Source organism: Fulvia fulva, chromosome 3 (assembly GCF_020509005.1).
Source record: "Fulvia fulva chromosome 3, complete sequence".
Classification (NCBI taxonomy): domain Eukaryota; kingdom Fungi; phylum Ascomycota; class Dothideomycetes; order Mycosphaerellales; family Mycosphaerellaceae; genus Fulvia; species Fulvia fulva.
This window is the reverse complement of record NC_063014.1, coordinates 5,962,800-5,987,219: the sequence shown is the minus strand read 5'-3', so window position 1 is coordinate 5,987,219 and position 24,420 is coordinate 5,962,800. Positions and strand designations below refer to the sequence as shown.

The 24,420-nt window shown below is 49.0% G+C and overlaps 6 protein-coding genes across 6 annotated transcripts; 3 read left to right on the top strand and 3 right to left on the bottom strand.

Moving 5' to 3' along the window:
* Positions 1-424: 424 nt before the first annotated feature.
* CLAFUR5_20264 (uncharacterized protein) lies at positions 425-1,080 on the bottom strand (the record flags this gene model as incomplete). The annotated part of the gene is made up of 2 exons (XM_059463100.1): positions 425-661; positions 862-1,080. The coding sequence occupies 2 exons, from the start codon at positions 1,078-1,080 to the stop codon at positions 425-427; spliced, it is 456 nt and encodes a 151-aa protein (XP_059318945.1).
* A 33-nt stretch (positions 1,081-1,113) lies between these two features.
* Positions 1,114-1,798, bottom strand: CLAFUR5_20263 (FAD-binding monooxygenase; the record flags this gene model as incomplete). Its single annotated transcript, XM_059463099.1, has 2 exons — positions 1,114-1,725; positions 1,778-1,798. The coding sequence occupies 2 exons, from the start codon at positions 1,796-1,798 to the stop codon at positions 1,114-1,116; spliced, it is 633 nt and encodes a 210-aa protein (XP_059318944.1).
* Positions 1,799-2,292: 494 nt separating this feature from the next.
* Positions 2,293-5,188, top strand: CLAFUR5_08736 (uncharacterized protein; the record flags this gene model as incomplete). Its single annotated transcript, XM_047907884.1, has 2 exons — positions 2,293-4,461; positions 4,517-5,188. The coding sequence occupies 2 exons, from the start codon at positions 2,293-2,295 to the stop codon at positions 5,186-5,188; spliced, it is 2,841 nt and encodes a 946-aa protein (XP_047759366.1).
* Positions 5,189-6,531: 1,343 nt separating this feature from the next.
* CLAFUR5_08735 (Mevalonyl-coenzyme A hydratase sidH) lies at positions 6,532-7,525 on the top strand (the record flags this gene model as incomplete). Its single annotated transcript, XM_047907883.1, has 2 exons — positions 6,532-6,883; positions 6,933-7,525. The coding sequence occupies 2 exons, from the start codon at positions 6,532-6,534 to the stop codon at positions 7,523-7,525; spliced, it is 945 nt and encodes a 314-aa protein (XP_047759365.1).
* A 333-nt stretch (positions 7,526-7,858) lies between these two features.
* On the top strand, positions 7,859-9,008 carry CLAFUR5_08734 (uncharacterized protein; the record flags this gene model as incomplete). Its single annotated transcript, XM_047907882.1, has 2 exons — positions 7,859-8,619; positions 8,675-9,008. The coding sequence occupies 2 exons, from the start codon at positions 7,859-7,861 to the stop codon at positions 9,006-9,008; spliced, it is 1,095 nt and encodes a 364-aa protein (XP_047759364.1).
* Positions 9,009-9,146: 138 nt separating this feature from the next.
* Positions 9,147-11,006, bottom strand: CLAFUR5_08733 (Phosphate-repressible phosphate permease pho-4; the record flags this gene model as incomplete). Its single annotated transcript, XM_047907881.1, has 2 exons — positions 9,147-10,764; positions 10,816-11,006. The coding sequence occupies 2 exons, from the start codon at positions 11,004-11,006 to the stop codon at positions 9,147-9,149; spliced, it is 1,809 nt and encodes a 602-aa protein (XP_047759369.1).
* Positions 11,007-24,420: the final 13,414 nt, after the last annotated feature.

The window sequence follows — 24,420 nt, the reverse complement described above, 5'->3', positions numbered from 1 at the left end:
GGTTCGGTCGCTGTTCACTTGCTCTCCTTCTCTTCGCGATATCGACCACACATTGAGATGCTTCAAGACTACAGCGCGCAGCAGCAGAATGGATTTCTCATCTAGTCTCGAATACTGTCGGTATACTATAGCTGCAGACGCAGCATCGCCCACACATCGGCGCCTCACCACCAACTCTGTCTCGACAGCCCAATACCCATGCACTGAGCCTGCGCCATTCTGGGGCTCTTAGACGGCCACGTTGAGTATGCTCACTTCTCAAGGTAAGATCCAAGCTGTCCGCCCTGCGCCTCCAGGTCAGTAATGCCGCTCCCCATGAACCCGAATCGGTTCTGTTTATTGAGATAGCTGATGTCAAAGTCCTCCGTGCGGAAAGTTTGCAACAGCTCTCGATAATGCAAGACACTCCCCGCATACATGGCGCTCACACGGCCATCGATCTTGTGGTTCTTGTGCCACGATCGGCAACCCGATGAATACACAGTTGCTGCAAGAAAGCTTGCGAGTAGTCATTGAATTCACGAAGGACGTCAGGCTTGACCGTGACCGACTTGATTCCCTCGCTGGCCATCTTGGAGCACCGTTTCAGGGTATAGTTTGCTGAGGCTTCGAGTGCTCCAAACAGACTGCCGTGGCCGAGAGGGCTATTTGGCCCAGTGAACTGGTCATATCGGTCAGCAACATCTCTCCTTAACCAGGACCATCGCTTCTCGCCATGAAGTAATTCGGCATTTGTGGCGCGGCAATTCCCATGTATGCCTCTGACTCGTCTTTCCACAGTTCCTTGAGACTCGCGCCATTCAGCCCAGTCATCGGCCAAGCGGGTTGGAATGTGACATTGAATCCAGTGGCTCAGATGACTAGGTCGAATTGTGTCTCTTCTGGCGCTGTATCAGCAGGTGGCTGTCTCAAGATACCGCCCTCCGTGAAGCGCACAATTGGGTCGAAACGTGCGGTCACATTATCTGCCGTGAGTGCTTCGAGATAGCCGTCGCCAGGCGTGATTCTGCGGCAGCCAACAGGAAAATCTGGCATCAGCTTCTTTGCCAGCTCGGTATCGCCGCCCAATTTCTGCTTCATGATGTCACCAAACATAGCTCGGACACCTTGCTGTTACGGCGAATCCTTGAGGAAGACGAAGAAATACTGGTTGAAGACGTGTTCCATCTTCTGCCGAAGCTCTTTCAGCTCCTCTGGATGCTCTCGAAAACGCTTCTCCTCTTCGTCTGAGTATGCAAAGTTCTTTCCTTCAGGGGTCATATCTGCCAGGAAATCTGGAATGATCCAAGTCGGGGTGCGGATGTAGGTATGGATGCTCTTCGCCGTTCGTTGAAGCTTAGGCAATATCTGGATCGCTGAAGAACCATTGCCGATCAACGCAACTCTTTTGTTCTGCCAATCAACTGACTGCCAGTTGGCGCTGTGTACGATCTCTCCGCGGAACTGGTGCAGGTCTGGAATATCTGGCCATTGCCAATTGTTGAGGAATCCGGCACCATTAATCAGGACATCCACCTCATCGTGGATGATCTCTCCTCCGCACTCGACCTCCAGTATCCATTTACCCTCCTCTGCCGCCCAGACAGCTGCTTTGACCTTGGACGAAGTCTGGACATAGCTTCGTAGCTGGAACGCATCAGCGGTTTTGTTCATATACTCGAGGATCTCAGCTCCGTCAACATAGAATGGAAACCATTCTGGATTTGGTGCCCAAGGGAAACAATACTGATAACACAGTCAGTGGCGCTACTGGCGGAGACTTTACGAGAATACGTACTGTATGTGTCAGTCCGACCATACAGTGAAAGTAGCCGAAAGGCGACTCTTTCGTTCTGGGAGGAGACAGTCTACTGTCCCAAGTCGTTTCCGACGACCAAGGTCGTGCTTCGATAAGTCAGGCGCAGAGAGCCTTCATGTAGGCGAAGCGCTTGTTGCCTATGGCCCACACAGTGTAAGTACTCATCAAGATGTGCTTTCCATACACTATATGACCTCTAGACGCCGAGAAACAGCCAAAGCTTCACCAAATTGATTTACCTCTTCAGGTCGCAAAGCTCGAGGGGTTTATATTGCTTCGTCGCGACTCTGTCTCCCTTGACAACATGATCCACGCGAGGCATACACGTTCAAGCGCGCTACTGCGCCATTATCACGAAGTGAGGTAACAATGGAGAAACAGCCCACGGGCATCAAACTCGAGAAGCCACCCACTCCTCCCATCACACCTCCACCCAGACAAGACTCAACTCCCAGGCTATCACACTTCAAACAAATCCGCCAAATCTCCCAGAAATGGCCATGTCTAAGCTATCGCGAGCTGGCAACATGGGCTTTCAAGAGGCTGGGAGTAGTGGTACTGACCATCGCCTCATCAAGAAGTGCAGGACCTACGACATGTCTTTCCTCGACGAGTTTGGGATGGACAGCGAGTATGCAGAGCTCGATACCGAGCAGGACCTGAGATACGCTCTTGTGGACGCTGCGCTCATAGTGCGGATACCACAGGAGAGGCCGTATACCAGGCGAGAGCTGGATAATCGCGCCAACGCGGAGTGGGACCGAATCAAGTGGAATGCGAAGCGGGCTCCGGACTTTGGCGAGATGTGGTTGGGGCGATTTCGGAGAAAGTATGAGCTGCTGACGGGGCGTGTATTGATGATGAAGAGTGATCGGGTTGACGGTATACAGAGTGATCAGAAGAATGGGCAACGACAAGCGAGACAGAGCATGGCCAGACTGAAGGGTGACCTGGCCAAAGGTGTTCGAGAGGATCTTGCCAGAGATGATGCTGCGCAGACGCTGATGACGATTAAGAACGAACCTCAAGCTTGTGCTGAGGACAGGATGACGAAGGGCAGGATTCCGGGCAATGATGGGGTTCGTCCCAAAGTAGCTACCAAGCCAGCATGTCCATCTGCGAAATCGACGTCCAAGACAGCGAATTGTTCTGCAAAAAGCCATGCGACTGACGGCAAGCTCCTCAGAAACGATGCTGCACGACCTGATCGTGCCATGAAGCAGGCCTGTGCTTCTGCTAAGCCGATACACAGAACGCCAGCTTCTCAAGGAATACCGAGTCGCCATGTCGAGTCAGATATCGCGACGGACCAGACGGTGGCAGAGCTCGCTGCATCAACTCCAGAAAGATCACAGCCCTGTAACATCGGTGTTCCTGTGCCACCACAGCACGGTATCTCTGAGCAAGATACCAAAGGTCCCATCCCGCCTCCGCCTCTCCAATGGCGTCGAGTGCCCAGCGTACCGTCTCGACATACACCGGAGCCCATAACATGGGCCCCGATCACTATATCCTTAGACCTCCCACGCTGGCTCCGCAAATCCGCTCAAGTAGCAGCGAAGTCTGACATCACCCCCGCAGCCACGTCTAAGGACCCTGCGCAAGTGGCGGTAGAGCCTGACCTCAATACAAAGCAAAGGCCATCGAACCCAGCCCAGATGAGGGCAGAGTCTGTTGTTGTCACTCCTAGCAGGAAGCCAGGAAAGCTCATGCGAACTGGTCATTTGCCGTCGGTGGAGCTTCTTTCTAGTTCTCCATGCTCCAGAGCAGATCGGAAAGTCAAACGGGAGAGACGAGATTCAGCACATGCGAGGCTGGACGAAGTTGCAGTAAAGCAAGAGACCACCGGTCACAGTGAGGCTCTTCTACAGGAAACCGAGGCTGGTGAGCTTGATAAGATGATCCTGGACGACATTGACGACATCTTTGATAATGTGACTCTTGATACTCCCCCTACGCCACGACAACACAAGAAACCCCGTCCAGAAGACGCGGCAGTCTCAGCTTCAGTCAATGTAACAGCGGAAACGAAAGCACCGCCCATGAGTGCGGATGTAGAAAATGTCACCGAGGATACAAGTAGCGAGAATCTTGTCAACCTCTCTGCAAGCCACGGAACCAGGTCCAGCTCGAACGAATGTGTTGACTGCGGACTGTCAGCGAGACACACGGGCAAGGGTAACATTGTGGTGAGCCTCTGTACGCACGCCGCAGAGAAGATTCGTGCACGAAAGCAAGGTACTGTGGTAGAAGAGACCAAAGGTGACCCCGAGAGCCAAGAAGTGTTCGAGCCCTGCCACAAGACGATTGGCGAGAACGTCAAGCAAGGAGGGCAAAAGAGGCGAGCCTCGATAGGACCGCCAACTCGTACAGATCCATCGAAGAGGTCGAAGAGGTTGCGAACGAGTCAGCAAGAGGTGGCCCTCCCCGTGGAAAGTGACGATGAGCCACCAATGTTGCGCAAACGAAGAGCGAAGGGTTTGACTGGCGCAGACGCACGGAGCGATTCTGATGCTGCGCCAGCCAGCATCTCCATCTACCGTACCACGAAAGTTGCAGTCTCTACTACACGCGACGGCTTCGTCATTGATACTTGTATCGATGTTCGCACGGAAGTGACTGCTCAGGTTTGCGATGTCATTCAGATTGCGAGCCGGCCAGAAGTAAGCCCCAAATCTTGTGCGCTGGAAAAGCGTAATGTCTAATGTCGGGGCCAAGTCGATCTCGCAAACTCCTGTTGACACGAGTGCAACGCTCGCAGCATTGAGCAAAGACACCAGCCCAAGTCGTGATACGGGCAGACCCTCAGCTTATGTCAACTCGGGGAGTCAGACTCTCAGATCAGCTCAGGCAAATGTTGGGCTACAAGCGACTTGCTCTAGACCAATCGATGGTGCCACGCAGACGCCGGCACTACACTATACTGATGCCGGAAGCCAAAGCGGTGCCATCGACTACCAGAGCGTTGCCACTCAGACCAAGCACGAACTGCCACCGCAATTCCTGAAGATGTCCGATCACCCCAAGGACATCATGTCTGCCACATCACATCAGCATCCAGCTCCCATTACCTCGATCGAGTCCTCCGTCGGGGCGAACAGTGCCAGTCTGCTATGCAATTATCTGGCGACGCTGAACGACAATATGGGCCAGATCAAAGACATGCTAGCGGTCAATGCCGATCAAGCGGAGTCTCGTCCAATGCTGAAGAGGAAGCAAAGCGTCGAGACTGAGGATTTGAAGTCGCCAGCGACCAGGCGTGACGAGTCTTTCAGCAAGAGACGCTGCGTCCGATATTTCGCTTATAACGTTCGTGTGCGAAGAGCTGATGAAACAATGCTCAAGCAGAAAGTTTGTTCTCTCGACAAGAGACCGCGCAAGTCAAAATGACAGGCTTTCAAGTCGTCCGGCGTGTGGATTTTCTATTGATCATATGCTAACAAATCACGACTGTTCTTTCTTTGTGTCAGTATGGTCCTCCCCCATCTCCAGGGATTCTCAGGAGCGGCTCTGCAGTGGGATGTCGGGGGCAGCTGGTGATACACCGTACGTAGATCGTATGGAAGATGCATTCGGCGATGATGAATACCGTTCTTTGTTGTTCTGAAGGTTGTAGGACGTTTCACATACAAGAACTCCATCGAATTCCTGTTTTCGACCAACGCCCAACGTTCAGTATGTTAGCTTCCACAAACATGACAATGTTCGGTTGACGTCGGAGAGGCACTGCAACACAACACCATGGGTAGTCAGGACATCAAAAGAAATGTCGTGTAACACCATGATGGTCAAGGTGTCGTGCGGTAAACGTCGCATGTGCTGAGCTTGAGACTCACAATATGCAAATGCAAAAAGAATGGAGACTGGCTAAGGACTTCTCCCCCGGGTGGGCTCTACGGACGTTGTTAGTATGTGATAGACTGATTGATATGATGAGGAAATCTTACCGAACCACCAACCTCCCGATTCCAGTTGACAGCCGAGGCCATTAACAGTCGAACGCGCTAGCCAATTGCGCTGAGTGAATGTTAGCGAGTGCTCGTGAGAAGCGCTGATTGTTAATTGCGACTTACCCACGGGGGATTGCTGTGATGTGATTGGTGCAGGGAAATTTAGGATCGTATATATAGCTCTTAATTCACGCTGTGCGTCAGCAGGGTTTGTGCTCCGGCGAGATCTGAATTGTGGGTCTGCTCTCTTGGGGAAAGATCTCGAAAGAGCAAAGCCGCAAAATGGACGGCATAATGGAGCGAATTGGAGCACTAAGCTCCGACTCGCAAACCCGGGGGAATATGCGATGTGTTTGGCCAGGTTGTGGTATTGTCAGAAGGAAACGAGACGTGAAGTGAGTGCCAAGATTTCGTCCCAAAGAAGGATCCCGAGGCAGGCAGAGCTTTCACAAGACATAGATCCTGAGCACAATGCTCTGGGGTGTCGACTTGCATATATCACCAAACAGTCTGCGTGAGCAATGCCATGTAGCCGTCGCTTGCGAAAGTGTTGTATGAGGCCGAGACGGAGATGCACGGGTCGCAGCTCCGCCGATCGGGAAGCTTTGGGCTTGCACGACCAAGAGGGCAGTGACCTCCTTCCTCCTGGTGGACCATGCATTGCAGAGGACAGTATTCGAGGACCCGTTCGCACTGTGTTTTGACCAGGACCTTGTGAGCCCAAGATGACTGTGTCGTGATCAGCCTCGGTTGCGTTCAAGACGACCCCCGCTGAGCACCGACATGCGACTCGAAGACCGTGAGTACATATATCGCTTACATGTAGTGCAATCGACATACAGCCCAACTGTTACCTACCCAACGTTGATTGAGCATCGCAACATGGCACCCATCAATCGCAAACCCTCGAACCTCGAACGACCTCAGCCTCCGACCAAATATTCGATCGTCTCGTACCCTGCACCAGGTGTGCTCTTGGTAACATTGAACCGGCCCAAGGATTTAAACTGTATCAATGGGGAGTTTGGGCAAGAGCTTGAAGCTGTATGGGACTGGCTAGACGCCGAGCCAGCATTCACAGTGGGCATAATCACTGGTACTGGTCGTGCTTTCTGTGCGGGTGCCGATCTGAAAGGTAGGAGGAGAAAGACCAGATTTGAAATGTATACTGATAGACAACCAAGAATGGAACAAAGCCAACGAGAGCAAGTCATCGCAAACCATGTCTAGTGCTGGATTTGGCGGACTATCTCGACGAAGCGGCAAGAAGCCCATAATCGCTGCAGTCAATGGCATATGTTTCGGCGGAGGCTGCGAGATGATCGTGAACTGTGACCTAGTAGTTGCTGCACAGAAAGCTACCTTTGCACTCCCTGAGGTGAAGGTCGGCGTAGTAGCAGCTGCCGGTGCACTGCCTAGGATCATTCGCACAGTAGGTCGACCAAGAGCTATGGAAATGGCATTGACCGGCCGACCTGTCTCTGCTAAAGAGGCGCTTGACTGGGGCCTGATCAACAAAGTCGTTGGTGACAAGGATGGCGAAGTTGTGGAAGCTGCTGTTGAGTACGCCAAGATGATTGCCGCCAACAGCCCAGATGCGGTCATTGTGTCAAGAGAAGGCATCAAGCTCGGCTGGGAAAGCATGGGCGCAGACGAGGCAACAGAGTATGCTTTGAAGCACTGGCAACCAAAACTGCAAGCTGGTGAGAACTTGAAAGAGGGAGTGAAGGCGTTTGTGGAGAAGAGAAAGCCGAAGTGGAAGGGAAGCAAACTATAGCGGCATCAACAAGGCTCCACTGAAGACCCGGTCTGCTTGTATTCACAGGAGACAAAGTCGCCGTCTCTGCTCATATGCTGACGTACCTGCCCTCACTTTCTTCCTCTCGTGTGCACATGCTCGGCAGCCTGTCACGTACGGCTCGTGAGTTGCAATGCTTCGCTTCACTCAGTCAGAAGCACGCAGCTTGTGCACGAGCTCACAGTCTCTTATAGACGCTTCAATGGCACTCACAATCTATACCGACAATACACAATAGAAGCCGACAATACCACCAGCAAGCGACAATAGCAGCATCTTCCTTCGTTCACTGTCCATCGGCACCGCGACAAGATGGGCCTCTGGATCGACTACGGCATCGAGGACGACTCAACAAAGTTGGCAATCCCAACATGGGTCTGGGCTGGCCTGTTGATCGTCTCCCTCGCCATGAGGGTTGCAGCCAGGCTGAAGTTCCCACAAGAGAAATCGCCACTTCGTCGCACATACTTTGGTCCATGGTACGGGCTCTACCTGGACGACTATGTCCTCATTCTGGCCGTCCTCCTCGCCCTGATCGCCATGGGCCTGATTCTCTGGGCTTGTGAGCTTGGGTTCGGAAAAAGAACTGCCGAACTGATGCTACTCAATGACCCAGATCTCCCATACGGCGGAGGTCCAGCGGTGGTCGAGATGACGATGTTGCTCTTCTTCTGGATGCAGATTCTCTACAACAAGGTGATGATGCTCACCAAAGTATCCGTCCTCCTTCAGTTCATCCGAACCTTCGGCTCAGCAGTCACGAAACGCTTCCGATACGTCTGCTGGCTGATGATCATCATCGTCGTCGGCTTCTATACAACCAGCGTCTTCGTTGTCATCTTCACGTGCAGTCCCATCAAGTCGGCGTGGATAGGACAGTGCAACGCGCAGATCAACACTACTCTCATCTGGATCATCAGAGGATGGGTTAACACTGGCACCGATGCCATTATCGTCTTGATGCCGGTCGTCAACCACATCATGTCAAGCAGGAACGCAGGCAGGGACCGAACCAAGAAGACGCCGCTTCGCGAGAATATCGTCAAGTACGTGCTGATCGCAGCTGGTATTGGGTAAGTAACACCGTTCTTCACCACCAAAGAGCTCAAATGCTGACTTCTTCAACAGTGTATGCGCCGTAGCCCTGACCCGCACGCTCATGATTCCCAAGGACGGCTTCGAGAAGGATCCCATGTGGCTAGCCATCGACTGGTGCATTCTTTCGGTGACGGAGGACAGTCTCTGCGTCGTCACTGTCTGCCTACTATCGCTGAAGTGTGCAGTGTTGCAGCTCGCACCGTGGATCATCGGGTACAGTCCTCTCAGCAGTCGCCGCAACTCGGATGAAGAGATACTTGAAAACCCAGGCAGAGCGTCGAGTCTGATGTGGAAGTGTCAAGGGCTGTGTGAGGAGAAGGATCCGTATCCGCAATTGGCCGAAGATTTCGATGGAAAGTTCTGATGTTGATATAGCCGGGCTGGTCCTGCTTTCGAGCTTCGGGAATACAGCTAGAGAGATAGATTTGGACGACAGAACATAGGACAAAGGCATGCGAACTTTTGGGAAGAGAGTATAGTGCTTTCAAATCTTGGGCAATAGTCAAGTGTCTACATGCCAATGACAGGCTATCGCTATGACATAACTTATCCCCAATCTCTGAACAGAGTTCCCAAACTGCGGCGAATTAATCTTGGACCCCATCAAACATCCAGCAAAAACAGCAGTGCAAGGCAACGTAATGAACCAACCAGCATAAGCCCAAATGACCATGCGCCAGTTGATAGCCTTGACATCTCCAGCGCAAAGACCAACACCAACAGTGGCACCAATGATACATTGCGTAGTCGAGACCGGAAGAGCGAGACGGGTGGCGAGGACAACGGTGAGCGCGGCACCAAGCTCCATGGGGAAACCTCTGCAATGCGAGTGGAGAGTGATGCGGTTACCCAAGTTGCGCATCAGGTTGTATCCGTAAGTCCAGAGACCGATGGAGATAGAAGCACCTCCAAAGACGAGAACCCAGATCGGGACCGCAGAGTCTTCGCCTGTGGTGCCAGTGTTCCAGATGTGGTAGATAGCAGATAACGGACCCATGGCAATAGCAACGTCGTTGGCACCATGCGCGAAAGACGCGGTAGCGGCAGTGAGGACTTGGAGGAAAGAGTAAAGATGCTCAACCTTGGGGTTATAGTGTTCAACACGTGCGTGCTTGTCAGCCAGGCTGGTTCCGGCAAGGAGTCGTTGCAGACCCTTAGCCTCGTTGGAGTGCGACTGCTCGACGACAACGTCAACCATGACACCACGGAAGAAAAACAGCCATACAAACTTCTTCCAGAGCATTTGTGGCTCGTACCACTTGCGAATGTTGAGTTGCCTCTCGGCCTTGGCCATCTGGTCGGATGTGACGCTGGGTTGTGCAACAGCGCTCGCGCTGGTCTCTTCCAAGGCGAGAGCAGCAGCTGGAGCCACGCCGTCCTTGCCGATACTCTCTTCATCGCCGGTAGATTCACGGTCGGCGCCATCACGCTCGAGTTCTTCACGTGTCTTGTGGCCGGCATAGTAGTCTGACACGAGGCGGTGGCCAGCTGGCATTGGCGGTGGTGCTCGACGGCGGAGGAGAAGCGGGCCTTTGAGGATGTCCCACTGCTTGACCTGCCAGTCTTCCTTGACTAGTCGAACGTAGACGAATGGCAGAAGGAAGATGACGGACAGAAGAGCACATCCATCGGCGACACCAAAGATCGTGCCGACGGTGGGTGCGACTCCCCAGTCATCGAGATCAAGAGACGCAGCGCCTTTCCAGACAATGAGCATGGTGCAGATACCGCTGGTGAGGGCAAAGTATATTGGGACCGTAATTATGCCCATCCTGAGTGGATTCTTCGACTTGAAGACGCCGGACATTGTAAAGGTGAAGATCATGGCACCGAAGCAGCCGGCAATGCAAGGTGCGATACCCCAGGCAGCGAAGACTTGAGAGACACCTCCCCATGACCAGTCAACACCGTTCGCGCCGACAGTTGCAAAGCCGACGCCGATGATACCACCGATGATACAGTGAGTGGTGGATACAGGGAGACCGATCTTGGTGGCCAGAGTCAAGAAGAGCGAGGAACCGATCAAGGCACACAGCATACCCATCATAAGCACGCTTGGGTCCTGTTCAAAAGCCTCGATGGAGATGATATCGTTACGGATGGTTCCTACGACACGAGATCTGTGTTTTATTAGCTTTGGTCCTGAACACGCTCGAGCTTCTATGTCTCACCCAGCAAGCACTGCTCCTACGAATTCCATGATACCACCGCTGGTCATCGCTTTGGTCATAGTCAGCGACCTCGAACTGACCGAGGTCGCGAACGAGTTGGCGACATCATTAGCTCCGATGCTCCACGCATCGAGGAAGGCGAAGCAGATGCCCAATCCGAAGATGTACGAGTACTGAGGTAGGGCGGCCATCGTTGCTACTCTTGCAGCGAGCGACTAGAGCTATTGAAAAATATCACTCCTGTGAACAATGGCAATGAGAGTCGTACTGTGATCTTTGTCGTCTACGAAGCCCATGAAGCTGGGACATCCCCAGTCACTCTTATACATCCACGACCATCTGCCTTCTTGCCATGGCTCTACTCAACGTGGGATATGATCCGAAAGGTGGTTCAGACCAAGCATTGCCAGGACAGGTGTGGTATACCGATGCCTCGTGGCAAGAGCACGAGCCGTTCGAGACGAATGCGATTGTTGACTAGTTCCAGTGCGAGGTCAGTCCACAGGGCTACCATTCTGACCGCGCTACGACTTGGCTGAGGTTTGCTCCTCGCGAGCCCGTCATTGGCATACAGGCTGTGTCCATGCTGGGCATGTGCAATACGCTGGGCGAACGTTTGACCCTAGGCCAGTCCGTTGAAGACGAAAACGTGTCGTGCTTCGAATTAATTAAGCGTAGCGACCGAGCGCCAGCGAGGGAGTGAAGCTCTATACCAGCCCTCAACTAGCCTTGGCGCCCGCTCTGATTGGTCAACTTTCAAGTTTTAAGGTCACGACCTACCGCACTGTGCCTGTTGGTGAAGTCGCAAACATATACTCGTCGCTAACGCCTATGTCGTCGTATAATAAGCACTGTACGTCGGGTAGCGGTAGCGTGGATCGCACGCTACTTTGCAGTCTAGAAGGGTTGGTAGAGAGCTCCACTCCGCTACGCTTACCTTTGGAGGTTCACAACCGCCAACAGCACATTTTATGTCATGTCGAGTGGACGTGACTAGCTCGTGCAGGCCATGTGGTTGATGTGCTGTATGTTGTGATGGCCACGTTGATGGTATGTCGTGGAAAGTCGTTCGCGCCTGATGGCCTTAAAGCAACCACGTTCCCAAATGAGCGTGGCGGCGGGTGTGGCCGAAACACGTGGGTCCAAAACAAAACATGTGTAAGAACCTTGGCGAGTGTGAATCTGAGATACAGGAAAGCTACCTAAGAAAACTCTAAATACAAAGCTGAGCGCCAAGCCGGCGGTATGTTCGGATAAGAACGTCACATCCTCCCCTACTAGACCCTAACACATCTATATTAGCCTAAGGCGGCTAGCCTAATCGCCTATATACTTAAATCGATAACAAAAGAGATCCTAAAGCTTTAGCTTCCTTTGTCGTAGCTTCCTAGCCTACGACCCTTTAGCTTACTTTACTCCGTATATATAACTACCTTACGCGGCTTAACTCTACTACCTAAGCTTACTACGAGCTTACTAACCCCGTTAGATAACCTTACCGCGAGCTTCTTACGCGTATACGCGCCTTCCTATATCGTTAGAAGCTCGTAGTATTAGGTAGCTCGTATAGAACGTAAGTACAAAAGTACGCTCTTATTCTAAATTAATCTGACTACGAACATTAACCTTTAAGCTTACTAAGTCTTTAATAACCTCTTTGCCCTTCGGTAGCTTCTTCCTTAACCTTCTTTAGCCTTAGCTAACTTATTCTTAATTAGATTAAGGTATATAAGCCGCGCCGCGGTATCGGCGTTAACGTAGTAATACTAACGTGTTTTAGACTCCTTTCTTCCTTATAGCTTACTATAGCTCCTATCCCGCGCTCTCCTTAAGGCAAGAAGTTAATAGCTTAGATAGACGCCCTTACCGTTACCTATACTTCGGCCGTATCTAATAACTTCCCGCGGCTCCCCGTTCGTACTAAGACGCGCCTTCCGGATATACCTACCGGATAGTCAGCCGGTTAGTAGACTCGGCTCTACGCCTTCTAGTTTTAAGTCTAGTTCTCTCGCGACGTTATTAAGTTAGACGATGAGATCGCGCTATAGTTAGCCCGTATCGCGCGCTAGTATCTAAGGATCGACGGAGGAGCTAGATTCTTTAAGATAATTTATATACTCCCTTCGCGCTATAGCCGCTTCTAGTTTAGCGGCGTTCTAAAGCTAGTAGCCGCGTTAGACTCCGACTTCGACGTCTTCGAAGAGGTCTCTAAGGGCGGTATTCTAAGGCAGCCTATCGCTTTTAGACCGTATACCGTATAAACTAGGCTAGCGGCGATTGTCTTTAGCTACTATAGCGGCCGCTCTAGATCTACGCGATACGTATAAAGCTACTGTTCTAAGGGCGATACCGAGCGTCCGCTAGGAACCTTTACTAAGTACTAGTAACTTAGCCTACCGAGTAGCAAGCTAGAGAAATACGACTAGGAGGATCCTAAGCCTAATACTATAGGCGACTTTACCTTTATCGAGCGCGGCGGCTATACTAATTGTTTCTAGACTAGTAAGTACTCTACCTACGATAGTAGCCGGTCTCGTACTAAGTTTAGCTATACTAAGCGGTCTTCCCGGTTAAAGGACTCTAAGCGCCTAGTTACCCCTAGTAAGGTAGCTAACTTCTCTACTCTTCCCTAGGCCTACGATATTACTTAGGTTACGGAGTCTAGTCAGTTCTAGAATACTAAGTTTAAGTATCGTAATCTAGCTTAGATTAACGCCCCGACCCTAGCTATATATAGTCTAGTCTTCTAGGTTAGTCGTAAGCCTTATACTACCCGCGACGCCGCTAGCCGCCTAAAGGCCGCGTTAAAGGCTAACTTAGCTTACGTCCGCGCCTTTATTCGTATCACGGTATAGCCCTACGGCCTACGGCCTACGGGTTACGTAACTTCGTAAACATAACGTAACGCCTCGGCTCGGCGAACGTCGCGCTTATCTTTAATACGCGCCTTAGCTAGAACTTCTCTTCTCCGTAGAACTTATTCGATTACTTAGCTACGACACCCTTTCACCTACCGAGAGTAGTCTAGACCCGTAATATTAAGTTCTACTACTCTAAATCCCTCTATAGTAAGTACGCGTATTATTAGCAATATTACCGACCGGTTTATAACACTTTAGTAGGAGTTAGCGAACAAGACCCCGAGTTCGAGGCGGATTATAGTAGTATAATCGGGTGTCCTATATACGTAGGAAGTGTATAGAAGAGGAGGATACGATATAGTTAGTCGTAGACACTTTCGTAGGAGTTCGCCGAGACACGTAGGATTAATATTAATATCCGCCGAACCGTCGAGGATTCGAGACAGCCGCGACTATAGCTACCGATAATTACGAACCGTAACCGTAGTAGACCTAACAGAATGACAGAAGTTAGACTATAGTCGATAGCTAAGATCAGACCTACTAGATACGATAAGCGACGGCGGGTTAATAGTAGAAGACGGAAATTACGTATACGACTCTTAAGACTAAGTACGACCGGCGTGAGCGTATTTACTAACAAGATAGAGGATAGGGTACATCGTCGAGAGTAGATAGGTAGGGAGGCTAGTACGCGCCGCTCGACCTATCGTATACTATACCCCTAGATCCTATAGAAGATAGTAAAGGCGCTTAGTTCCGATACGATCTATAAGTATTCAAGCTATATACCTACGAAGAGTTGGCGGCGTTAGTTAAAAAGAGACCTAAAGCTTAGCTTAATGTCCTCGACTTTAGGATATAGATATATACTTATAGTAAGGCCTTACTTAAGAACTCTCGCGACCAAGTTGTTAACCTAACGGGTAAGAAAGTCAACCTCGAGGCAGCCCTTTAGCAAGAAAAGGAGGACTCGGAAGAAGCGGCGGGCATTATTAAAGGTCTGACCGTTTAGAACGAGGAAAAGGATAGGCGAATTTAAGAACTAGAAGTTAAGGTATAGACTAAGGACGGCGATACGGAAGATGCTATAGCAGAAATCGAGAGCCTATAAGAGGATAATAACACTTAGCGTAGGTTGGTCGAGAGTCTAAAGTAGCGTATTAAGGAGCTCGAAGCACTTTAGAAGTAATATCAATAGCCGGAGAGACTAACGACACTAGCTCGCTAGCCCTCTAAGCTACGCGCCCTCCTAGATTTACGAAAGAAGGACGTAGGAAACACTCTAGGTGTTCGCGTCAATATATATATAGAGAAAGTCCTACTACGAGGGCTCGGAACTACGCTACTATAACGTACGGCTAGCGCGCTAGGCGGGTATAGGTAAGAAGTCGAATTTATAGGTATTAATGACTTCGAGACCGCTTACGACAATAGCATCCGCAATATACGCACATCGACTCTATACTAGTCTATATTAGGGGGTCTCGGTAGGTTCGGCGACGCTAATAATACGCCTAATCTATACGCGCGTCCTTTTACTCCTACCCTAACTCTAGGTACGTAGTCTATAAAGTCTATTAACACATCTTAGAAGAACCCTATTAAGGTCCTACCTATCTTCTACGCCAATCTAAAGGAAGATAAGGTTAGCTATATTAAGTAGCGTAAGAAGGTTAGCGAGTACCTACTTATAGAACCTAATCGATCGGATACCGAATTATATATTATATTCTACGGCCTAGTAGGTACGAACGCTCTCGGCCGTATTCGGCCTTATAAGCCTACTATTAAGTATTAGAATAAGGCTCTCGAGATCCTCGACTTATCGTATAGCGACTACTTCGAGAAGCGTCGTTACCGTAAGGCCTTTTACGAACTCGAATAGAAGTAGAGTAAGAAGTTTAACCTCTTCTATACGAAGTTTTCCGAGTATACGTACTACCTTAGGAAGCATACTACTAAGGACGGGCGCGAAGAACTAATAGAGAACCTTAAGGAGAAGATTCTTCTATATCTACGCGCGAAGATCGCGGGTATACGGTTTAGGAGCCTAACCGAGATAGAAGATACTCTCCGTAATATCGAGATTGACCTCGACGATATACCGCGCTAGTAGTAGCAACCACCCGGTAAGAAGCTAAGTAGAGGAGGCCAGACCGGTAGCTAAGGTAACGCGTGACTAGGTTCCTCCGGTAGTACTAGAGGCGGCGGCGGCGGCGGCGGTCGAGGACCTATAGGTAAGCCGCGTAGCGAGCGTATAGATAAGAAGGTGTACTAATAGTACGACATAGTAGCCGCTAAGCGTACTAGCTTAATATATCGTAAGCTTACGAAGGATAAAGCGGCGTACTAGAAGGACAAGACGTTCTACTACGTATATAAGAGCCCGGACTATAACTAGTAGTACCGTGTTAGGTTTGGTATAACCTAATGATATCACAAGATCAGAAGACCAAGCTCAATCGGGTTTGTTCTCGGGCCGATAGGAAGTTGAGGGAGGGTGATGAAGCAGTAGCTGTCTTGTCTCGCAGAGATCAAGTAGCAGTGAGGCAGAGGTTGTGTTGTGGTGTATTCCAAACAGTGATATTAAACAGTGAGTTGAACGCCTCGAAGCCATAAGGGATTCTTAGCGTTCCTAAATACAAAGGAGATCCCCTTATGCCCAGGGGTATTGCTTTCTTTGCTTTCCATCATTTCTGTGCTTTCTCTAGAAGGCGTACCGAGCGTAGAAATCGCTGCGAGCGAGCTGCAGCGGGAGTGCCCGCTAGTTGGCTCGGCACCACGTGATCCGAAATCGGTTAGCTCGTAGGGTCCAGACGACTCGATCCGTAACATACCGATCTTACGAATAGTTCTAGTTCCGTAAGAGTAATACTAGAGGTAACATAGCTACTACGGTCGACTAGAACCTTATCGACTTCGAACCCTAATAATAGGGAAACGGGGCAACTCTAGACTAAGGCGTATAGTTTAGAGTATAGCTATTATTACTATAGCTAACATTATGCCTAGTAAAGATCCTCCTAAGAACATCTACGAGAACCTTACGTTAGAAGAACCGAGTATATATCCGTTAGGCAAAGGCCCGCTAAGGATATTAGAACCTACGCCGATGCCCTAGTAACGAAACAAAAAGGTTAACCTACTATAGCGGTAGACTTCGGAGGCAGACATACCTAAGGTTATAGATATCGAGACTATAAAGGTCGGAGCAATCAAAGTCGATATCCCGCTACGTAGTGATCGTCTTATTATATACGGTACCGTTAAAGGTAAGCCTACTAGATACCTAGTAGATCTAGGCGTATAGTCGATCTTTTGTAGCACGAAGTTTATAAAGGATTATGATCGGACAAAGCTACCTACTCTATTTAGAATCGGTATAGTAGACCCGTCTAAGAAGAACGAAGCTACGGAGTACGTAAAAGCGACTCTAGACCTAAACGGTTACGTCGAAGAATTGAACTACTTTGTTACCGGCATTAAGTATAACTTTATTCTTAGTATACCGTAGGTATAGAAACACCTACTAGACTTTAGGAACTAGACGAACACCGTTACGTTTACGTCTTACTACGGAGACTATTACGAAAGAATACTAACGACGGTACGCTATTAACTAGAAAAATAAGTATAAGCTCGGTAGTAATAGCGTGCCGATCGGATAGACGTAGCGGCAATTATAGGCATTGACATCTCGTCTATAAGTACTACGGAGGCCGTAGAATGTCTAGAAGATTGGCTTAAAGAGGGCTAATAACTATAAGAAGGCTACCTAATTTAGGAGTAGAATGACGACGCGCTACCTATAACTAAGGAGGAGGCTATAGAAGAAGTTAGTATATAGCTTAGCGCTATAGCAGCGTCCAACTTCTAACAATATATAAAAGGCAAAGACGAAGTAGACCTAGATATATCGCTTCCGCGTAAATTTAAGTCGCGACGTAAGGCCTTCGTTCTACGTATAGGAGACGATACCTTGTTACGGATCGGTTTGGGGAAGCTCCAGCCAACCAATCGATGCCTAGACACTAGTGGGAGAATCCGAAACTGATCAGCTCAGAGACCTTGGCAACTGAGCGCTCAGTCTGATCAGTATGACTCAGTGATCAGTCTGATCAGTTTGATCAGTTACGCCAAGACACGGCACTATATAGACGACGCTCTTTTGCAAGTAGATAGGAGCCTCGTGCTCAACTCATTTCAAGTATACACCATATACTGTTTGGGACCACTACCTTCTCAACGAGTCAGAGACATCATTGCAAAGATCCAAGCCCGGTTGGGATAACGTACAGCGGTTCCTAACAACTTTGAGCACCACCACCAGGGCCCTTTGTATATGTCTGGGAGAGACGCTACCCGGAGTCCGTCACGACAACAGCCACAGTCAACTGGCATCACGGAACGAATGAGCGAAATGTCGATTACTGGAAGCGGAAAACGATCAACACCCTCTGCAAGCTCGAACAGCATGCACGAGTTCACCAAGGCACCTAAGGTGTCACCACCGGAGACGTTCGATGGGACACAAGGGAAGCTGGAGGCTTTTCAGCTGCAGGTTCAGCTGTACCTCTACTTCAACGCCCAACAGTTTAATGGCGAGGCCTCTAAGGTCTTGTACGCCGCATCCTTCCTAAGGGGCAGGGCAGCCCGGGGATTCAGACCATACCTCAAAGACTGGCTCAACAACCAGGACGAAGGAGACAACCCGAAGACAGAAACCCGGAAGATATTTGCCGACTACGATGAGTTCGAGATCAAGCTGAATGATCTCTACGGGATACCTAACGAGGAGGTTCATGCCGACCGACATATCCGACAACTCCGACAAAACACCTCAGTCGCCGTATACGCCTCTGAGTTCCAAGGATATGCCGCCGACCTCGAGTGGAACGACGCAGCGTTTCGTTCCCAGTTCTACCTAGGCTTGAAGGACAACGTCAAAGCCGAATTATCTCGAAACTCCAGTCTCACCAGCTTGGCCGCGATGGTCAAGGCTGCAAAGGAAATCGACGAGAGACTCCAGGAATTGAAGTACGACCGATTCGTACAGCCTGGATTCCAGAGACCCGCGAGAGGCGGAAGAGGGGGCTTCAAGGCCAGAAGTCACGACCCTGATTATGGAGATCCAATGGAACTCGACGCCACGGAAAGGCGCGGACGAAGCAAGCAGTTAACAAGAGATCTAACTTGCTATGCATGTGGAAAGAAAGGCCACTATGCTAGAGACTGTCCAAAGAAGAATGTTGTCAGCCGCGAGTTCAATGCGATGGATCGGGCGACAGCGACAAAGACGTACCAGGAATGCGAGGATTTCTTCTCGAAATCTGCCTAGCAGAAACGACCTGACGACAAAGGCATCAAACAGCGGCTTCTTGATTTGATGACCTAGGACACAGAAGTCAACAACAGCAACGGATAAAAGACTACTGGAACAATAACTTACGACGATGAGGCCAGAGGAGGCACGACCCAAGGAAAAGAAGGATCGCACAGCTGGTTCCAATCCTGGACCGACATCTGCCAAGGATCGAATTCCTTGTACGACGACGCGGTCTCCACCCCAGCAGACTCCTCCACTTCTTCCTCCTCCGCCGCCTCGAGATCTTCGAGCTCCTTCGCTACGGCGTCGTCGGCCTTGCCGGACGCGAGGCGAAGCTGTTTGCGAAGACGGATCTTCTTCGCCTTTTGGCGAATAATGCGCTGAGCGAGCTCGGCCTGCTGATGGAGAAGCTCCACCTCCTTCTCCTCCGCACGCTCGAGGTCTCGCTGGAGGCCATCACGAACGTCGCGAAACTTCGTCCACTCGGGTGCGGATAAGGTCACGTCGCAATCAGAGTAACCCTTCCTCACACACTCCGAGCATTTTCCCGACCGGGGCGAAACGACACATTTTGGGCGCTGCTCGGTGGCAGCGACTCGAGCGGACCGACAGTGATGGCAGGGGGCCATCTCGATACCGGATCGTTGTATGTCGACAGCAAGGGCTTGTCGACGGAGGGAACTTTTGGAAGAAATGGAAGGAGGAGACATTGCGATGCCCAGGCAAACGATGAAGAACAGCGGGCTTATGTGAGAAGTTCCGGGACGGAACTAAGCTAGAAGGGGGATGGTGTTACGGATCGGTTTGGGGAAGCTCCAGCCAACCAATCGATGCCTAGACACTAGTGGGAGAATCCGAAACTGATCAGCTCAGAGACCTTGGCAACTGAGCGCTCAGTCTGATCAGTATGACTCAGTGATCAGTCTGATCAGTTTGATCAGTTACGCCAAGACACGGCACTATATAGACGACGCTCTTTTGCAAGTAGATAGGAGCCTCGTGCTCAACTCATTTCAAGTATACACCATATACTGTTTGGGACCACTACCTTCTCAACGAGTCAGAGACATCATTGCAAAGATCCAAGCCCGGTTGGGATAACGTACAGCGGTTCCTAACATACCTTACCTCCTTACCGTAAAGGAGACGACCTCGCTATCGACTTTGACCTAGGTGCTAAGCTGCCTTTCGCTCGACTATATCTAATAAGCCTATAGGAGCTCGAAGTCGTAAAGAAGTATATCGACGACTTAAAGACGAAAGGCAAACTTAGAGAAAGCACCTTACGTATTACATCGCTAGTCATTATTATTAGAAAGCTAGGTAGTAGACTACGCGTCTACGTAGACTATAGAGCAGTTAACGCTATTACGATTAAGAACCGATACCCTATCCCGTAGGTTCGAGAGACACTATAGCGAATAAGCGGGTACTAATACTTTACCGTGCTCAATGTCGTTACTACCTTTAATAAACTACGTATCCGAGTAGGCGACAAATAGAAGACTATATTTACCTTACGGTATAGGACCTTTAAGTATCTAGTAGTGCCCTTCGGATTATATAATGCTCCTAGCGTCTTCTAGGCCTACATTAATAAAGCCCTAAGGCCTTACCTTAACGACTTCGTTACCGTGTACCTTAATAATGCGATCGTCTTTAGTAGCATAAGAGAGGAGTATATAGAATATATGCTCAAGGTACTAGACTGCTTCATCGATACTAAACTACTATTAGACATTACAAAGAGCAAGTTTTTCTAGAAGGAAGTTAAGTACCTTAGTCTAATTATTACTGTCGAAGGTATTAAGATAGACCTAAAGAAGATCAAGACGATCCTCGAGTAGGAGACACCTAGAAGCGTAAAGGACGTCCTTTTCTTCCTCGGCCTCGCGAACTTCTATCGAAGGTTCGTAGAAGGCTTCTCGAACATCGTACTACCTATAACTACTCTTACGAAGGGGGTCGGTAGTAAGGACAAGTCAAAGCGACCTACGAAATATACTTGGAACTAGACACTAGAGTGCTAGTAAGCTTTTAATAGGCTTAAGGCGGAGTTTACGAAGCAACTAGTACTATAGCACTTTGACCTAAGCAAGCCTTACGTTATCGAATACGACGCCTCTAATAGATATACCGGTAGCGTTCTTTTATAGATCGGAGAAGACAGACAGCTTTACCTAGTTATATACTATTCGTAGAAGATAGATCTAGCCGAGTATAACTATAAGATCTACGACAAGGAGCTTATAGCTATCGTTCGAGCTTTTGAGGAATAGCGGCTAGAGCTAATAGGTAGTAATACTAGGGTGTTGTCTAATTACCGCGGTCTATAATACTTTATAACTACTAAGTAGCTGAATCGCCGATAAGCACGATAGAGTAAATTCTTGTCTAGGTTCGATTTCTAGATCGAATACCGACTAGGTAAGCTAGGCGGTAAGCCTAATGCCCTAATACGCCGTACTTAGGACATAGACGTAATAGACGATATTAAGAATAGATAATAAATGGTCTTAAAGGAACGTAACCTCGCCTCTAAAGTATAGGAGTCTCTTAGAGTATTAGTAATAACAACGTATACGAACGCTCGCGACCAATATTAGCTCGCGCTTGCCGTACTTAACGCGAAAGAGGCGTCTATTAAGGAAGAGATCCAGAACGCCTACGATTAGGACGAGCTCGTAGTAGTAATTAAGAAAGGCCTATAAGCTAGCGATAGTCGGCTACCGTAGAAATTGAACACGTATATTAATCTTAGCGAGTACGAACTAGAGCACGACCTAATTTATATTTAAGGCCGCCTCTACGTACCTAATAGTAGTAACATCCGCAAAGAACTTATAGCCGCTTGTTATAATGCCCCTATAGCCGGCTAGCCGGGGCGCGAGAAGACATACGAGCTAATAACTCGTACGTACTATTGGCCTAGTATATAGGCTAACATCGTACGATATATAAAGAACTGTTATATATATACTAGAACTAAGGCTTTCTATAATACGTACTAGGGCAACCTTAAGCAAATCCTAATACCTAACGGTATATTCGAGGAAGTAGCCCTAGACTATATTATAGCACTTCTAGACAGCTACAGCCCGGAGGGCGTTAAGTATAATAACATCCTTACCTTAATATGTCGTCTTATAAAGCGTAAGTACCTTATACTAGTCGTCAACATAGAGCCCGAGATAGCTATAGATATAATTATCCGCTACGTTATTAAAGATCAAGGCCTATTCCGCTCTATCTACTTAGACCGCGGCTCGTAGTAGGTGAGTCGCTTCTAGAAGACGCTTTGCGAACGCCTAGGCGTTAAGTATAAGATGTCGACGGTATAGTAACCTTAGACTAATAGTTAGTCCGAACGTACGAACTAAGTTATAGAGTAGTACCTACGTATATATATCAATTACGCCTAAGACAACTAGTACGACTAGCTACTAATAGCGGAGTTTGCTTTGAACAATATAAAAAGCACTACCGGCGTGTTACCGTTCTTCGTAACCTTAGGAAGAAACCTAAGAATAGAAGTTCTTAGTAGACCTACCCGTACGGACGTACTACTAGCTACGTAGAAAATTAGCTAATAAGATATAGACGCTTTCGTAACTTATATAAGCCGTATATATATACATTGTATCAACTAGCTTAAGTATATATAAGCATAGCTTGAAGCCGACTATTAGAAATATAGCCGGAGACCTACGCGGTCTTATAAGGTAGGAGACAAGGTTTAGCTCAATTTACGTAATATTCGTACTAAACGACTAGCGAAGAAGCTTGATCACAAGAACGTAGGCCCCTTCACGATCATAAAGAAAGTAGCGACCGATATCTACGAACTCGACCTACCTACGAGTATAAGAATATACTATATGTTCTATACCGACCTACTACGACTATCCGCCGAAGACCCGTTCCCTTTATAGACGTACGAACCTACGCTTACCGAAGTCGATAGCGAAGTTAAGGAATGGTACGATACCGTAGTAGTAGTAGACAGTCGCTAGACTAGAAAAGCAAAGAAGAGTATTAGCTATACTATTAAATAGGTAGATAGATTATATACTAAAGAACCTTATATTAACTTAAAAGGCACTATAGACGAACTTATAGCAGACTACTATCACAAGAACCCTCGCGCTCTAGGACCTCTACGCGGATAGCAAGTACTAGAGCCTAATATAACCGAGCTAATAGACTTAGCGGATAGTACTAGCGATACTAATAACGACGCGACCGTTACCGCCGACGCTAAGCACTAGTCACGATATAACCTAAGGCGTGCTAAGGCATAATAAATAGTCACTTCGTTTCTACGATCTACGCCTAGGACTCGCTACCGCTAGTAACGTCGCTTTACTCGTAGCTTAGGCTCGTCTATAGTCGTATCTTTATATATACCGGAGTTTTAGATTATAGAGTTAGATAGATATACCCTATAGAGCGTTACTTATTTTGAATTAATAGATACCGCCTCGTAGGCGCTTAAGGCGATTTAAGCAGGGGAGTAGTATTACGGTATAGCCCTACGGCCTACGGCCTACGGGTTACGTAACTTAGTAAATATAACGTAACGCCTCGGCTCGGCGAACGTCGCGCTTATCTTCGATACGCGCCTTAGCTAGAACTTCTCTTCTCCGTAGAACTTATTCGATTACTTAGCTACGACACCCTTTTACCTACCGAGAGTAGCCTAGACCCGTAACAATTCGCGAGAACGCTAAGACTAATACGAACGGACCTAGCTAGGAGGAGAATACCTTAGATAAGGAGGACGACGGCTTGTTCGTATTACTAACTAAGCCTAGTAAGTCCGCTAGTATACCTAAGGTACCTAGGAAGCCTCCGGGTAAGAAGCCCGTGTCTTTAGCTAGTAAGAAGCCCGCGGCCTTAGCTAAGAAGAAGTCGGCTTCTAGGACTCGGCGTAGCCCTCGGTAGATATCGCCGCGCTATACCCTAGACCGTAACGAGCCGTAGGAGGGTCTAAGCGATACCTCCGACTACGTTAGGTAGCTCCGCGAGATTCCGGTATAGACGCCTCTCCTAGAAGACTCTAAGGGTAAGGGCGAGGCGGTCGTAACCTCGCCTACGGTCTACGGTCGTATAGCTAGTCCTCCCGTTCTTCTAGTAGCTAAGCGGTTTAGGCGGTCAATCGCGACTAGACGTACTTTACGATTCGGCTCGATTACCGAGAGGCCGAGAGGGGCTATAGTTCTATCTAGCTCCTTAGCTCGTTCGCCTATACCGATAATAGAGGATAATAATAGAGAGGATAATAATAGAGAGGATCTAGAGGTAGTGCCTAGCAATTTCCGGTTCCTAGGTTAGAAGTAAGGCTCTAAGAGCCTAGATAATAATAAGCCCGAGGCTACTTTATAATTTAGTACTACATTCTTGTTTTATACGAGC